Below are 17,614 nucleotides of genomic sequence, written 5' to 3' on the forward strand. Positions count from 1 at the left end.
GGGAATAAGGGGATCTTATGGTTATTATTTAGTTGGATCGGGTTTAAATGATGGAGCGGGTCTAAAAAATGATTTCGAGTTAATTTGATGGATAATTTCCGTTAAGGTAGGGGTATATTTGAAAACTTTAAGGACAAGAGAGGTATTTTTGATCCAAAATAAATTCGGAGGATATTTTTAGCTCTTTTTTCAAAGTAGAGGGATATTTTTGACCCTTTTCCCTTTATAAAATTAGTTGAACTCGGAAAACGTGGACATGTTTGGAGCGAGAGAAACATCAAATATTTCTTGGCCTCCAAAGTTCCAAGTTTTCGTTCTTCCGCTTAAGAGGTAATCGACTAGGTCAGAGTAAAGTGAACACAACAAATCACAAATGAAAAGAGCAGAAGGAGAAAGGGTGCTGTTGGAGGAGTTCTCAGCTGGGTATTACGGTCTCTGTACCGCTGGAGGAATGCTCAGCGCTGGCATTACTCATCTCGCCATTACTCCTCTCGATGTCTTGAAGGTTAACATGCAGGTTACACCGTCTCTCATCTTTATTTTATACGTACTACTCTGTAAGTAAACAGGTTTAGCTCCCTCATTTACCCATTTCATCTATCTCCCCTAACCTTGACGTAGTTACAATTCCTGCCCTCCAGTAGAAACATCACCATGCTGCTATGAAGGTGGGCTATGCTCTTTTCCTCTCTCCTTTTGCCTTTATACAACTACTTATCCCTTAAGCCTTAAATAGACTCACATCTGTTTTCACTCTCCTTGTCTTTAAATACTCCTAACATCACCACAAAAAAATGGATGTATGCGGCTTCCTCGCTTGATTGAAATCACCAAAGTGCTATGACAGTATGCACCTGCGATGCGTAAAAATACAATGTGTAGATACATAATTTGAGTGTGATCAGAGTGGTCTGTGATTGAGTGATAGATTGATCAATGACGGAACGAAGACGGAAACTTTACCACAACTTTTTCGTAAATGTTCACTTGTTATTAAACTGTATTGCAAAAACGTTGAAACAGTAAAAAATAATTTATATAAACAGAAAACAGAAACTAGACAGATTCTGGAAAAACCAGTAGAAAACGGAAAAACAGAAACTGGAAAAGTAAAAACAGTCTCTGAAAAAATATTTAAGAATGAAAATTGAGCCCACGGAATGCACAGTGTGTCCTTAAGGAAATTATTCCCCTCAAGTACCCGAGTTTAATGGAATATATCCTCCTAGGATAGAACGATCTTACTCACCAGTGTATCGGTACCTAAAACAACGGTGTCAGCGAACCACTCAACGGCATAAAGAAACTACACTGGAATTTATTTGTGCAGAAGAAGAAGAAGTTTTGAAGTTCAGAAAATTTGTAAGGAAAATTCTGAAGGTTTGCAACCCTTCAGAACAGTCACTTTAAAAATGGTGGGAAATTTAAATAAAATCTGGGAAAGAACCTTTTAGCATAGCGGGCCCCCAGTGGGAGGTTCGCACGACGGGCTAAAAACATATCTATCTGTGGCACCGCATACTAAGTACGCTATGGTTCGGGTCGCGGGTCAGACACGCGGATCCGGGTCACTAACGGGTAGGATTGGATAAGTTAATTAATTAAAATTAAAGAAAATTTGATCTAAAAAGATTATCAATCAATCAGATCGTTTGACCAAATCCAAATCCAAATCCAAATCCGAAGCCGAGCCGAGCGACGACGACGGTGCGAGGAGAGACCCTCTTCTTAACCCTTTAGCAACAAGAAGGAGTACTTCTACTTTTAAGTAGGATAACTTTTCTTTCCACTACCAATGAGTGACAAATGCTCATTTCATAAAGCAAGAGGAACAATTCATTTTCCCTCCACTTCTTTTCCCTCCATTTCCCATTCAATCTATCAATTAAACCCAACAATCCCCCACATGAATGGGGAATGACTATAAGATAAAGGAATGCACGGACAAGTGTGTAATTTACAAGCAAGGATTAATTGTATCTGGATAAGTAGGTTTCCCTTTGAACTTTCCGTAGTGAACATATGTCGGATATACTTGGTCAATCGGTAGATTTGATATCTTTGAACCGTCGAGCTTTGGTGTATACCTAGACAACCACATGTCACATAATCAATCCTTTACCGTCTATGGTTCTTACGGTTGTGTTCGTTTCAGCCATGAACACCTCCTGGTTTCATGAGTGTATAGAGAATGGGCTTTTTACAATCATCCTCTTTGAAGCGGCTTACACTTGACCACTTAGAAACCATTAAAAAACTTAACTCATTAAAAAGCCTTAACGTTTTATCCTTGTTCCTGAACATTGTCTTCATCACGAGAATGGATTGAGTTATTTGACAATGCCGAACCGTCAGTCACAACTTTGTTTGATCTCCTTGAACCTAGCTCTTGGGATCTCCAGTCTGCTAGGTAGATACACTATTTGGTCAAACCTGCCAAACTTAGAAACCATTAAAAAACTTAAGCTTTATTAACTCATTAAAAAGCCTTAACGTTTTATCCTTGTTCCTGAACATTGTCTTCATCACGAGAATGGATTGAGTTATTTGACAATGCCTGTACTTTTTCTGTTCAAATGATCCTTGTCTTTATTTCAAGCCATAGAGCCTCGTGATTTCTTTACTATATCTTTGCACTAGAACACACCTTTCTTTCTTTTAACAAATCTGTATACTCCGTGGTCACTCCTCATGACAAACAAACTAAAATTAAAGGGTGGAAAGAAAGAAACTTGCCTAATCTGATATTTTTGGTAATACCTTTATTTGCTTTAGGTGAACCCTCTCAAATACCATGGCATTTCATCGGGGCTTATAACTATATGGAGAGAGGAAGGTCATTCTGCTCTTTGGAGAGGCTGGTCAGGGAAACTATTCGGATATGGAGTTCAAGGAGGATTTAAGTTTGGTCTTTATGAATACTTTAAAAGATTCTATACTGAATTGTTGGTTGATCAACAAAGGAGTGTTATATTCTTCCTCAGCAGTGCATCAGCTCAAATATTTGCTGATGTGGCGCTCTGTCCCTTTGAAGCTGTCAAAGTTCAGGTCCAGACTCAGCCTCATTTTGCCAGGGGATTAACTGATGGATTTCGCAAGATGTACATGAATGAAGGCCTTTCAGGGTAAATTCCGAGAAGTATGCATTGTTTATTCTATTGCTGTCCACCTTGCACATTGATGCTGAAGTTTGTTTTTGCTTCACTGTAGCTTTTACAAGGGACTCTTTCCACTTTGGGGGCGTAATCTTCCATGTAAAATCTTTACTTAATTTAGCTTTTTTCTGTTAGCCCACCCCATCTCCCCTTATTTTCTTTCATGTTATCATTCGGAAGTGTTATGCAACTTTCATGGTAAAGTTTACTCATATCAGTGTCCCTGGGTGGGACGGAGTGGAGTTATCAGTGTATACGTTGTGTATCCTGTAGATATGTCTTGCCCTTCAATTCATCTGTTCTTTACCATTGAAATGTGGCATTGTGCATCTTTTGGCTGCTGCATAGGATCTTCTTGTTGCTTCAGTTCATTTACTGTCTGGCTTTCTTTATCGTCGTCTACTTTACAAGTATGCACTGGGTGCTAAATTTAGTGCCTACTTTACAAGTATGCACTGGGTTCTAAATTTAGTGCCTACTTTACAATTTCTAGAAAGTGCTTATTAATCAAATTTGTCTTTGAAATCTCGCTGCAATATAGATGCCCTTTAAAATACGATATCACATTACCGACTGTGGTTATTAATGTGTGGCTTTCTGCTTTTGGAGTTTATAATGACGACTTCCCTTTGTGCTTCGTCTTCTATTGACAGTTTCTATGATCATGTTTTCGACATTTGAGCACTCGGTAGATCTGATGTATCGGAAGGTCATACAGAAACGGAAGGAAGATTGCTCAAGAGCCCAGCAACTTGGTGTGACATGCTTATCAGGCTATGCTGCTGGATCTGTTGGTACTGTAATATCTAATCCCGCAGACAATATTGTATCATCTCTTTACAACAAAAAGGCTGAGACAATAAGACAGGTAAAACTTCTGTCAACACGCTCATGATATTTAAGTGTATTTGAAAAAATCTAATTAGTTGGAAAAAAATTGATATGATGCTTTCAGGCTATAAAGGAGATTGGATTTTTTAATTTGTTTACCAGAAGTCTTCCTGTTCGACTCACACTTGTGGGGCCTGTTGTGACTCTGCAATGGTTTCTCTATGATACAATTAAAGTGTTAACTGGACTGTAAGTGTATTATGCTCTTTTTATGTACTGTTCTCGTATAGTTTTCTTACCAAATGCTCGATCATTTCTGTGCCTTCACTTGTGAACTTATTTGTCCATTTGTCAAGTAAGGGTGATGAGAAGTTAGCTATTCGAATACTGTCGCCAGAATTTGGGAAGGATGCCTTTCCTTCATTATTGTCGTTATTGGTATTACAACAGGCTTTGTGCTTTTGGACTTCAAAGAGTCATAAATAAATTATGATATGAAGCTGAACATGTTCGTCAAGAATCAGAGATACTTGCAATGTTTAAAACGTGAAATCAACTGCATAAAGTTAGGTATAAGAGTTTCTTGATGTGAGAATTGATAGCCCTGGCAAAGAAATTTCATGAATAATAAAGGAAAGTAGGCGATCTAGCATAAGAATGTTGAGGTTCTGTGTGGAATCGAAGTACTGGATGCTTGCTGCCTGTAAAAACATGTTTGATTCTTTGATTCTCTGTTCTGCTAAAAATTGTATTGTGTCTAACCTGTAGGCCGACAAGTGGGGGGCTTGCTCGACATCAGAAGGATCTGAACTTACTCCGACAATAAACAACAGCTCCCTTAAGTCTTGTTTTGAAGAAACATCAATTTCAGTCATTGTGAACTGTGGCCTCAATCACCTTCCTCGGCGTGATCAGTAGTCTCAGTTAGGTCTCCTTGTTTTATGATCTACTTATCTGCAGTTCATCTCCATGGAACTTATTTCCATTTGTGAGGCAATCTGATCCCGTCTGGTGTGACTTGTGAATGAAGCAATATTACTTACAAGAGAAAATAGAAGAGGATGACTTTGCAACTCCCACATCATCTTGTACACGCTACATGCGTCAGATTTCATTTCACCCCTTGTCAAGGGGAACTAAAAAAGTACTTTGGAGCTGTCTTATGAAATACTTAGTGGTAGTATGAAAATGATGCTATTTGTTTGTTCTAAAGATAATATTTGTACAGACTGTGATCTTGGAGTATTTATTTGGATTCAGAAAAACCTACCCTTTCCCACCCCCCAAAACAAAAGAAGAAAAGAGAATTGCTTTGAAAGAATTTTAACTACTTGGACATGTCCCTAAGGAGCCCGCCTGCCATGCTGAGTCTTTTAACTACTAGCTGCTGTCAAACAAATGGGAAAAGTGGACACGGATTGTCCTCGGTGAGTGCATGTTAATTTTTTGACTTGTGGTAATCTATTTGGTTGTCGAGAAGCGGCAGCGGAGGGTTGTAATGGATCTAAAAGTAAGGCCATATTTGGAGGAAAAAAAGAGAGGAAAGAAATTTGTAAATGAGTACAGTGGGTACTAATACTAGTAATGTATTTATGCGCGTAATAGAGGGTGGCCTACTGGACTGGAGCCAATTGCCAAAACCAGTGGACCAATAATTTTGGTTGAAATGTTTGGATGTTAAAGACAGAGTGGCTTTAAATGTCAGTAATGTGATGCGTTGAATAGCCAGGTTTGAGCACCCAATTGCCATAACGCGCCTCTCCAGCCCCCTACCCCCGCCCCCCACCACAAAGTTTACATACAATATCCATAAAATAACAACACAACAAAGAAATTCCACAACTGGTGGTCTGGAGAGGGTAACCTTACTCCTATCATGAGGTGTAGAGAGGCTCTCAAATAGATCCTCGGTTCAAAAATATTCATAAAATAAAAAATTAAATACAGTATACTTAATTATTTTTTTTTATAAAAAATTTAGTCGTGCTCGATATTTATGCCAATTCAACAAATATAATATGGTTAGTTAATATATATTATTTTTATCTTAATTATATTTTAGTATGATAAAGTAGTACAATGATTTGATTAAAATAGTATAAAAACAGTTAATTTTGGGAGCTTAAAAGAAAGGACAAATACTGAGGTGGGGGATGTCTGCAATAAAATGACAAAATCAACAAGTGAGGGACAGTGAAAAGTTGCCATTTCACAAAGTCATTCTTCCTGTGCATTGTTGTTTTCCACTATTTATGGGTGACCGACCTTGTTTTAATTAAAAAGAAAAATCTGGTGTAGGTAAACTTTTTTGGCAAGCAGTGCCTAGTGGGAAGTAGAAGTGGAGTAATAAAAAAATTATGTATATTATTATTATATTGATAAAAAAGGTTGCAAGTAGGAGAGTGGATGGGTAGCATGTTAGAGTTGACCTCCGGTTATTGTGTTCATCAGTTCCGGCCATCTTGTTCCTTTTGTTAGATCTATCATTATTTTGGATGCTACAAGGTGAATTGGATGAGGCTGAGCTGATTGTAATTGTTTGATGGGCAACGCATGCCGTGGATCTTTCGGAGGCAAAACTTTTCAGGGCTCTGAGCCCCAACAAGACCACTCCAATTCCAATTCCAAGCGCAATACCGCTACAACCCACGATTCCCAACAGCCTAATCTACCCCTTGTGAGCCCCAGAAAAGAGAGCAGCATGAATCGCACGAGCGCTAACCAGGCGTATTACGTGCTGGGTCATAAGACCCCTAACATTCGCGATCTCTACACCCTCGGCCGTAAACTAGGACAAGGCCAGTTTGGCACCACTTTTTTATGCACCGAATTGTCTTCAGGTACCGAGTACGCCTGTAAATCCATTGCCAAGAGGAAACTCATCTCCAAGGAGGATGTAGAAGATGTCAGGAGGGAAATTCAGATAATGCACCATTTGGCTGGTCACAAGAACATCGTTTCCATCAAGGGTGCTTATGAGGATCCTTTGTATGTTCATATTGTCATGGAGGTCTGTAGTGGCGGTGAATTGTTTGACCGCATCATTCAAAGAGGACACTACACCGAGAGAAAGGCTGCTGAATTGACTAAGATTATTGTTGGTGTCGTTGAGGCATGCCATTCACTTGGAGTTATGCATAGAGATCTCAAACCTGAGAATTTCTTGTTGGTTAACAAGGATGATGATTTCTCTCTCAAGGCCATTGACTTTGGACTCTCTGTCTTCTTTAAGCCAGGTCAATCTCCATCCATTTTTTAACTCACTTTCTGATAGGCAGGTAATTATTCTAGTCTAGAGTACAACTATTCTTTCAATTGTGCATGCCCTTCGGTGGAGATATTAAGGCTGTGTTTTCCACGGACACAGTCCTTGATGTGGATGCTGGCACTACTAATAAAGTATGATCTTGGAGACGCTTTTACGCACAACCTCTCATTTCTGGAAATTCTAGATGAATAATTGGCTGGTTTTAACATTGATTTGGTGGCACATTTTTGTATTTCCTTATATAGTAATGTTGGTTTGATGAATTTTGTTGCTTCCTTCTCCAGGCCAAATTTTCACAGATGTTGTTGGGAGTCCATATTACGTTGCTCCTGAGGTGCTTTTGAAGCATTATGGTCCAGAAGCAGATGTTTGGACGGCGGGCGTCATACTCTACATCCTGCTAAGTGGTGTTCCACCATTCTGGGCTGGTATATTTATAGTCCTAGACAAAAAAAAATGTTTACAATTTTAGACAGTACAGCTGTAATTTTCTGATTTTTGTCTTTTTTTAACTACCATCTAAATTCTTCAGAAACACAGCAGGGGATATTTGATGCAGTTCTGAAAGGGCACATTGATTTTGACTCAGACCCTTGGCCCGTAATATCTGAGAGTGCAAAAGATCTCATCCGGAAGATGTTGTGCATGCGACCTTCAGAGCGGTTAACCGCTCATGAAGTATTATGTATGTTTATTTACCTTATAAGTGATAGTAACCTTACATTTTGACTTAAATCAAGAGATAGCGCGTTGTAACAATGTTATTATTCTGTCAGAGTTATAGGAACCCCGTAAGCTGTCTTCTGGACTGTGCTTTTGGTAGCGGACCATGGGAATCCTTTTTGACTACTAATTTGTCCAATTTATGTAAAGAGAAGTGTTAGTTTGAGTCATTTGACAGTAGAGAAGAGTTTCTCATACCTAAACTATAACTTGTTAGGTTATCTAGAGCCCTTTGGAAATAGCAGGTTTGTTTTCTGTATTTCTGATTCAAAAAATAAATTTGTCCTGACTACAAGCTGCAAAGATCAATTTGCACTGCATAAAGTGGATCAAGTCATTGTATTTCTCAAATTTTCAATTGTATTTTATATCTGTGCCTGCATCTTCGGCATCTTTCATGTAACCAACTGCTGATCTGGTGATATGGTTTTCTCTAAAACTCTGCAGGTCATCCTTGGATTTGTGAAAATGGCGTTGCTCCTGATAGAGCACTTGATCCTGCAGTACTTTCTCGCCTCAAACACTTTTCTGCAATGAACAAGTTAAAAAAGATGGCTCTGCGGGTATGTACACAGATCTTGTCACAGATTTTTTGCACCAAGTCTGTTAATTATGGTTCTTCAGCGTCCATAAACTTCATTGTTGAAGTTACGCAAGAAACTGTCGATTCTGGCCGCTGGAAGGCCTGTAACTGAATAGTTCAATGCATTGCTTATTATGCTTTCAGGTGATTGCTGAAAGCTTGTCGGAGGAGGAGATTGCCGGTCTTAAGGAGATGTTTAAGGCCATGGATACTGATAACAGTGGTGCTATTACATTTGATGAACTAAAAGCTGGTTTGAGAAAATACGGCTCTACTCTAAAGGATATAGAGATACGGGAACTTATGGATGCTGTAAGAAAACCTTTTGCAAACTAATTGTATTTGCTTTGTGCATCTTTATCTAATTATTATTCCTGCTTTCAGGCTGATGTGGACAATAGTGGAACTATTGACTATGGAGAATTCATAGCAGCAACTATTCACCTTAACAAATTGGACCGTGAGGAACATCTCATGGCAGCATTTCAGTATTTTGACAAGGATGGAAGTGGTTATATTACAGTTGATGAGCTCCAGCAAGCGTGTGCAGATCATAATATTACAGATGTACTCATGGAGGATATCATCAGCGAAGTTGATCAGGATAACGTAAGTCATTAAATTGAAGATAAAGTTGGAGTATTTTAGGAACTTGTCAATAAAAAAGTGGACACATATTAGGAGGTTATGGTTATGTTTCAGGGATAATACAATTTGACTTAATTTCTTCATAGCTTGCAGCTTTACTGATTTGTTTATAGTTGCTCAGATGCACTGAGATGCTTTGAAAGTTGTTTTTTGAAGAACTTTCCGTCGTTCTGTTTGATCTGTGACTACATTCGTGCCAGCTACTCACTTTTTGGTGTCACTCATAGTCCAAGGAGGTTTGTGTATTTAAAGGCATGATGAGAAAACAAAGCTGAGATATTTGTCCAAAAGAGAAGGAAAAAAAAAGGAGAAAGACTAAGCAATCGTAGCATAATAAAATGAAAAACTGTCACTAGAGACATTTCTGACTTTCTTCAAATCGAACAAATCTTCGTTGTATTTTGATCAGTCTTCTGGAACCTTTGTATAAGGCCTCAACTGTGGCCTTGATGCAGGCAAACTATGTTTTAGGAAATCTGTGTTTTAAATGCATGGAATGATCTTTTGGCATCCCATCTCTTTCTTCATTTAACCAACTATTTAGTTGGTCTCCTGATGGACTTTCTTTTCAGGATGGGCGCATTGACTACGGAGAATTTGTTGCCATGATGCAAAAAGGAAATCCATGTATAGGAAGACGAACGATGCGAAATAGTCTGAATTTCAGCATGAGAGATGCACCGGGAGCTCATTAGCTTTTTGAATGGACAAATCATTTAGGTATTTTCCTTTTTATTTCTGAAGTAACCATTTCTTTGGCACTGAATTTAAAGAAAATCTTCCTCCTTTTATCCTTCCTAAGAAATTGAATTGGCAAGGAATACATTCAGCAAAAAATTACATTCAGCAAAAGTATAACCATCTAATCCTGTACGGACTCTTAACATGTCACAAATAGATTCAGCTACCTCTACATGCTTCATTTTACACCATAAACAAAATAAATTTCAGTTCAGAATCTTTTGCATTCTTATCTTTTTTTGGACTACCGGCTTCTTTCCTTTTGGCAAAAGTTTTACATACCACATTGATGGTTGTCCTACATGGCTATGTGAGAAATGTGCCTAAGTGAGCACATACGCCCACCGAATTCAATTTTTAGAAGTTTCATAATATTATCACTATTTTAGCTAGCCGTCAATCAATCTAACCTTCTTCCTTTATCCAGATGTGGCGACAAACAATTTAGGTAAATGGAGAAAATATTACTCCCTCTCACCTAATTTATGTGTCATACTTTCCGTTTTAGTTTGCCCTAGAAAGAATTTCGTACTTCCTTATTTAGAAACAATTTAACTTTAAGTATTCTAGTTTACCCATAATGAGATGATTTATAGCCCCGCAAATTTCTATGACTTGTTTTAGGCCACAAGTTTCAAAAGTCTTCCTTTTTCTTAAACTTCGTGCCCAATCAAGCACTGCCACATAAATTAGGATGAAGGGAGTAGTAAAGTATACTTCTATTTTTTATTGAACTTAAACTTGTGTAAGTTAATTAATAATCTGAAAGATATTATTAGCTGTACAAGTGTGAAAAACACTTCAGCGTGTTCCAAGTGACACATAACAAAAGTGGGCTCCAAAGGGGAAAGATATTATCAGTTGTACAATTGTCAAAGACACTTCAGAGTGTCATTTCAGAATATGCACCTTAGGGTATGAATGAAGGACTGAAAATCATGACAGAGTTCAAACCCGAGTACAGACAAAAAGAAATTAGGTGATTTCTTCCCCTCTGTCTAAGTTTCAATGGACAAGATTACGACCTGCCTTTGTGGGGAGGATATAGACTAGGGGTGGGCATAAATACCGAAAACCGAAAAACCGGACCGAACCGAATTAATTCGGTTTTTCGGTGTTCGGGTTTTCGGGTTTTCGGTTCGGGTTCGGTTTCAATTTTCAGAAATTTCGGGATTCGGTTCGGGGTTTGGGGTTCGGTTTTTCGGGTTTTCGGTTTAAACCGAAATTTCATGTACAGCCCAAAAATATTAAATAGTCTCCAGCCCATGCCCATTAAATAAATTCGGCCCAGAACAAATAAGACCCATTAACCCAAGGCCCAAGCCCCTTGGGTTAACACTTAGTGTTACAACTTATGTTTTGTATTTGGAGCTAAAATTTAGGACATTTATGTTGTTTGGCCGTTTGGCTGTTTGGCCACTGCTCATTTTATCGTTATGTTGTTTGTGTTGCTTGTTTTTGTCTTGTACGTTGTTTGTTGCTGGTTACTGGTTTTGAGCATTCAGATAGCTGTTGTTGGACAGGAAGCAATTTAATTTCATGGAGTTTTTCTTTGAATGAATGACATGGACCTCATTTTGGATCTCGCTCAGTAGATTTTATGTGTATCTGTGACTTTTCTGTCGCTGCTGGCTTGTGTAGTAGAAGTGCAAAAAACAAAGCTCAAATTGTGAGAGAAGTGGAGGAAGTATAGGGGGAGTGCAAAAAACAAAGCTCAAATTGTGACCTCATGGTTTGTCTCCTTCATATGTTCTCTGAAAGCACGTTTCATTGTAGCTTCCATTAAAGTATGTGAGTGAGTAGATTCATTTCTCCTCCACCAATGAGCTAATCTAATAAATAATTAACTTTCGGATAAGGAGCCCAAACAATAAGCATTCAAGGATATACGGCTCAAGCACTCTCGCATTTTCATATTTTCTTTTGTTATTTCTTGTGATGCTTTCCTTTCCAAAATTGAAAATCACCACACGGATCAATGTATTAAGTTTTCCTAATACTAATAACCAGACAATATAAAACAATGAAACGATATGAGAACGAACATAACTAAACATAACTAAAAGTTCGGGGGGCGGACTTTTTAGTTAAACACAACTAAAATGCCGACCGGCATAACTAAACATAACTAAAAGTACGCCTCCGGACTTTTAGTTAAACACAACTAAAAAATGCATAACTAAACATAACTAAAAATGCGCCCGGCGGACTTTTAGTTAAACACAACTAAAAGACGGGATGCATAACTAAATATAACTAAAAGTACGCCCTCCAAAGATATTCGGCTTGCATTTCTAAGAAAGTATGCCTCGGATCGAGCTTGCATTTTAATCTTCTTATGCGGATATAAGTATGAATTCACTTGAGACAAGCAACCCAAGCGATATGTCCAACTTAACGGAATATAGAGTACTAGATTTTTTCGAATCGAGCTATTAAATTTAAAGTAACCATAAAACTTTGCATCCATGTGAGTTTTGTGGTAATTAAGTTATATCCCAAAGATTCGTGTGGATCCTCGTATATATACTTCAAAACCTAACAATAAATTGTTCGAATTAAGCGAATAGTAGTTAGTATCTCACGTTAATGACAATGGGTTCGTGCCTACGTGGTGTTTAACAATTAACATACCGCTATACAATGCAACCCATAATTAGTCTAGTATTATAAATCATTGGTTCAAAGATTAATGGAAAGGAAGAAAATTGATGGCAAAGAGAAGAAATTTAATGGAGGAATTCTTGAAATTTCTAATATATGGTGGAGGAGAGCCTAAATATTGCAACTCCTAGTCATTTTTTTGGTGTCTTGCTCTCAACATTTTGCAACTTGAGTGCAATACCAATTCCTCGATGCTTCTCTACATTCAGTTTCTAGGAGCTATGCTATCAGAAATTTGGTGCATATCCAGCCATGAGATCTTTGTGAATTCATAAATCTAGAAATGTGTCCTATTTGAAAACACCGAATTGAAAAAACCGAAACCGAACCGAACCAAACTTCAAAAAACCGAAAGAACCGAACCGAATTAGTTTGGTTCGGTGTTTGGTGTCTACCTTCAAAAAACCGAACCCGAAATAGCCGAACCGAAGTATGAGAAAACCGAACCGAAGAACCGAACGCCCACCCCTAATATAGACCCCTGATGGAATAGTCTACGAAAAGGTCTGATCGATGAAATTTCCATTTATCCGTGATCTAGGCAATCCATTCTAGAATACGTGCAAATTGGGTTGAAGACAGCCTTTGTCCTCAAAGAAGAGTCATTTTAGAATATTTAGTATGATGTGTCATCCGAGAACTTCCCGCAGTGTTTTAAACACTTAATTCTATTTTCTAACCATTAGTTAACTTCTATAAAAAGAATATCAAAGTTGAAGCTAGTTGAAATGTAGGTAGAATATTTATAGACCAGCTATAGGTATATTTATTAACCAACTGCATCTTAGTCCCAACTGGTTGAGGTTGGCTTTTAGAATAAACATCTATATCCATGTAGCTCTATTCAGTTCCATTTCATTCCAATATTTGAATCGTTTACCTTACACTAAAGGTCCTCTGTGTTTCACACTTAGTCCTACAGGAACGTAAAAGTCTAGCACTCAACCTAATATCAGCTTAACAAGTAACAACAACAACTAACTCTTGCCAACTAGTTGGTACTGCCTACATGGATAATCTGCTTACATTAGGCTCTGTTCGCCTATCTGAAATGATGCTACGTTGTAGAACTGTTTACTTAGAAGAGATCTTCGTCATCATACGCCCTCCACCAAAAGAAAAATATGAAAAGAGAGAGAGAGAGGGGGAGAAACGCAACTGCTCAAAGTCCTGACATAATTTTATCGAGAAGAAAAAGAACATCCTGAGAGGCCCAGGTGAAATTCATTAACTCCCCATTCTTCTCTTCTTTAGATGAACCTGATAGGAAAGCTGATTCTTCTGTCACCAACGATGTGTTAGGCATCAAAGGTTGTACTTTGTTCTCGTGTAAACTGCAGTTTTTGCCAAATTATCATAGTTAAGTTACTTGATTCATAGTACAAGTTTTTATATTGAGACGTCCTTTAGTTTCACAGGTGCTTGTTTACTTGTTGGTGTTCTATACTTTGTATTTTGTTATTTTCACCGATTCTGCGAAAATGCTGTTATGGCATTCTAGGCTTGGTCAAATATTACAGAACATGGTGCATCTTTTGTTTGGAGCGTGAAATTTAGTTTCACTCTTGGTCATGTTAATATGTTACTTGTAATAGGTATTTTGAAATTGATAGTGGCTAGTCTGCAGGTTTTTACAGAAAGTAGAGCAAAGGCAATGGAACTGCCAAGATAACGTGTCTGCTATGCAGTTCTGACAGTAGCATGCCCTGCTCTCAAGTTTGAGTAGAAGAGGATGACTGAAAGAGCTTGTAGACTGCTATCAACTTGCTGTGTGCCTCAACAAAATGTTGAAATCTTTGTGGTCCTTACTGTGTGAAATCCTTTCAACTACTTGATGTGTTCAAATTTAATTAGTGTTCTTTAGTCGAGGCTTCATGCTTGCTTCAATTAGAAGGTGGTTTACCTTCCGGTGTATCCTTCTCAAATCATTCACATTTCTTATTTACATAATTATGTATTTTATCCATGAGTTTTTCTCTTTTCGGAGATTGTCTTCGTTGTCTTTAAGGAAAAGCACGCCATTTGGTGTAACAATTTACATAAGCTATATTTGCAGAACATGGTTGGTCAATTACGGTTGCTAGCTTAATTAATCACCACATATACTGATTTTGTCCTTATTCAGTTTTAATAAATTGCAGTTGACGAAGCCGCATAGCGTCTGTATGTCTGCTCCTCAATACACTTTCATGAGTGACAAAATGCAATGCCGCTTAAAGTTGAATCTTCAAAGAACCTTTCCTCCTTATCTTGAGAGCTCGAAATTTAGAGATTAGGAAACAGTAATATTCTACTTAAGTCTGTAAAACTGCTGGACATGGGGTAATTCACATAATTAGCCTTTGAATTTAGTATTGATTTAGGTTTTGGAGATTTAATAATAATAATTTTGAAGAGAAGTTGCATTTTCCAATTAATTTTTGAGAAAATAATGTTTGATTGTGTTGCTACTAGTTTTTGAAAACTCACTTCGCTTGAATTTAGTTTTTAAAAAGAAAAAATTGGTTTGATATTTGAAAACAAAAAATCGTTTTGAGAGAACATAATAATTGAAATAAATTTATGTTCTAATCAGAAAGAACTTGTTTGCTAGCGTGATAGTAATAAGACAACTAGAGAGATATTAGTAACTGTAGAAAGTAAGAATTTCACAATGCTTGTTGATCATTTAGGCCTCATTATATTCAAGGGAATTGCAATACATATGATGTTTGAGATTGAACCCTGGTCTTGCCTAAGAAAGAAAAGCAGAAGGAAATGCAAAGGGAAGCAGAGACAAGTACATAGTGAAAGAAAGACGCTAATAAGACCAAAACGTATATTCGGCCACCGACTGCCAAAGAGGAGACTCCGCAAAATAGCTGTCGGTGATCGAATTCCAGTTGGGTACCCCATGTGCACTCATTGTCCTGCCAAGTGCCAACTACTTATTCAATTGCCCCCCTGGTCCCACCATCACAGCCGACATCTTTCACCCCCTTTCTATGGTGAAACAACGTTTAGACACAAAAACTGTGGTCCGGAGCCAAAGCGCTTCTTTACGCCCATTACACCAAAATGGTATCTTTTTTTTTTTAAACCAAAATGGGATTTTCGTGCAATGTTGCACGAAATGCAACAAATTTGTTTTTTTTTTTAATTTTGTTGCATTTATATTAAATGCAACAAAATTTCTTTTTTTTTTTTTAATTTCGTTTTTTATAATAAAAACGAAAAATTCTTTTTTTTTTATTTCGTTTACACAAAAACGAAATAGGAAAATATAATAATATTTGTTTTTTTTTTTTGTTTTTGTATTTCGTGATACTACTAACGAAATAGCATTAAATTTTTTTTTTTTATTTGGTTCATACAAAAAACGAAATTAAAAAAAAAAATTTGTCCTATTTTTGGTAGTCCAACGAAATAGGACAAATTTTTTAATTTTTTTTTATTTTAAACGAAATAAAAAAAATTATTTCGTTTACACAAAAACGAAATAGGAAAATATAATAATATTTGTTTTTTTTTTTTTTGTATTTCGTGATACTACTAACGAAATAGCATTAAATTTTTTTTTTTTATTTGGTTCATACAAAAAAAAATGAAAAAAAAAAAAAAAATTTGTCCTATTTCGTTGGTAGTCCAACGAAATAGGACAAATTTTTTTTTTTTTATTTTAAACGAAATAAAAAAAAATTATTTCGTTTACACAAAAACGAAATAGGAAAATATAATAATATTTGTTTTTTTTTTTATGTATTTCGTGATACTACTAACGAAATAGCATTAAATTTTTTTTTCGGCGGATGATTTAAAAAAAAACATAAAGCAGAGGGGAGTTGGACTACGACACTGTGAACTGTGAGGCTTGAACTACGACGCTCTCGGATGGGAGGGGGGAAATCGCTCACTCGATAATGAAGATGGACGAGATGGAGAGGAAGATGAAGATGAAGATGAAGACGATAGCATTAGCGTCATTCCTGAGACTGACGAATATTAGAATATTTACATTAATAAGATATCGTTTCTATTTTTAATGAAGTCGGATTTATTTAGTTGAAATTCAAATTGAAATAACATTGAAAAATGAAAAAGGTACAAATACAACACTTAACTAGCCGACATAACAACAAAAATGCTTATGGAAAATCATCTTCATAGGACATTTCGCAGTACCGAGTTCCAATCGGGTAACATATAACCCCAATCGTGTCCTCTAAACGCAACCATCGCAAACGCATCCTATTATTTTCTTCGCGAATGCGGTTCAAAGCAAGATTCAATTCTTGGGGTGATGTGAGTAGCATGCCTATTGCACGGCGTTTTGGACGATGTAGGCCACGACTTCTTAAATCGATCTCAATATTATGAGCTTCATCCAGGCGGTAGTTCCATTCTCTCCTCATCTTGCTAATGTATTGTCTATTGTAGCGCTCGCTCGGATTAAGCGAGTATTCAAATTCACGTTCCAAAACCCATTTCCTACCCATCGACTCAAAAATGTCACACGGGTGATACGTCATCGGGCCGCGTTGCCGAAGAATGGATTCCACGATGACATTTTGAAAGAGTTTGTTTTAGCGTGGTGAGATGAACGAGGTATTATGGAAGACTATTTATAGAAAAATACATGGTGCAGAAAGGTCTAAACCCCACATGCAATTTTCGTATTTATTAAATATTTTTGTTCATTTCTATTGGTTCAATCAGTTTCAGATAGTTGTCAAAATAATATCTTTTACATTTCGTGACTTAATTTGCGAAATTTTTTTACTTTTCTCCGCTTATAAATATTGTCCTATCTTTACCTATGGTATATCCTTCGTCTTTCAATTTTATTTTATCCATCTCATATCTTTCATCTATTGTTTTTCTCTTATCTCGTTTCATATCCTTCAACTTTTATTTTTTCTCTCATATATTTCATAAAAGATGACTAAACTCATGTTAAAGTGTATTTATTTTGGGGTGGTGAAGTTGTGTATGAAGCAGTTCGGTTAGATACAACCGTGGTCC

At 37.0% G+C, this 17,614-nt stretch overlaps 2 protein-coding genes across 2 annotated transcripts; both read left to right on the top strand.

Moving 5' to 3' along the window:
* The first annotated feature begins 339 nt into the window (after window positions 1-339).
* LOC132065238 (mitochondrial phosphate carrier protein 1, mitochondrial) lies at window positions 340-5,078 on the top strand. Its single transcript, XM_059458523.1, has 6 exons — window positions 340-517; window positions 2,776-3,125; window positions 3,211-3,254; window positions 3,809-4,023; window positions 4,111-4,235; window positions 4,755-5,078. The coding sequence occupies exons 1-6, from the start codon at window positions 374-376 to the stop codon at window positions 4,810-4,812; spliced, it is 936 nt and encodes a 311-aa protein (XP_059314506.1). The 5' UTR covers window positions 340-373; the 3' UTR covers window positions 4,813-5,078.
* Window positions 5,079-6,338: 1,260 nt separating this feature from the next.
* LOC132065237 (calcium-dependent protein kinase 5) lies at window positions 6,339-14,656 on the top strand. Its single transcript, XM_059458522.1, has 8 exons — window positions 6,339-7,222; window positions 7,539-7,682; window positions 7,787-7,939; window positions 8,425-8,540; window positions 8,705-8,872; window positions 8,945-9,169; window positions 9,781-9,929; window positions 14,243-14,656. Exons 1-7 carry the CDS (start codon window positions 6,529-6,531, stop codon window positions 9,901-9,903), a joined length of 1,623 nt encoding a protein of 540 aa, XP_059314505.1. The 5' UTR covers window positions 6,339-6,528; the 3' UTR covers window positions 9,904-9,929; window positions 14,243-14,656.
* Window positions 14,657-17,614: the final 2,958 nt, after the last annotated feature.

This window comes from Lycium ferocissimum, chromosome 7, assembly GCF_029784015.1.
Source record: "Lycium ferocissimum isolate CSIRO_LF1 chromosome 7, AGI_CSIRO_Lferr_CH_V1, whole genome shotgun sequence".
NCBI lineage: Eukaryota > Viridiplantae > Streptophyta > Magnoliopsida > Solanales > Solanaceae > Lycium > Lycium ferocissimum.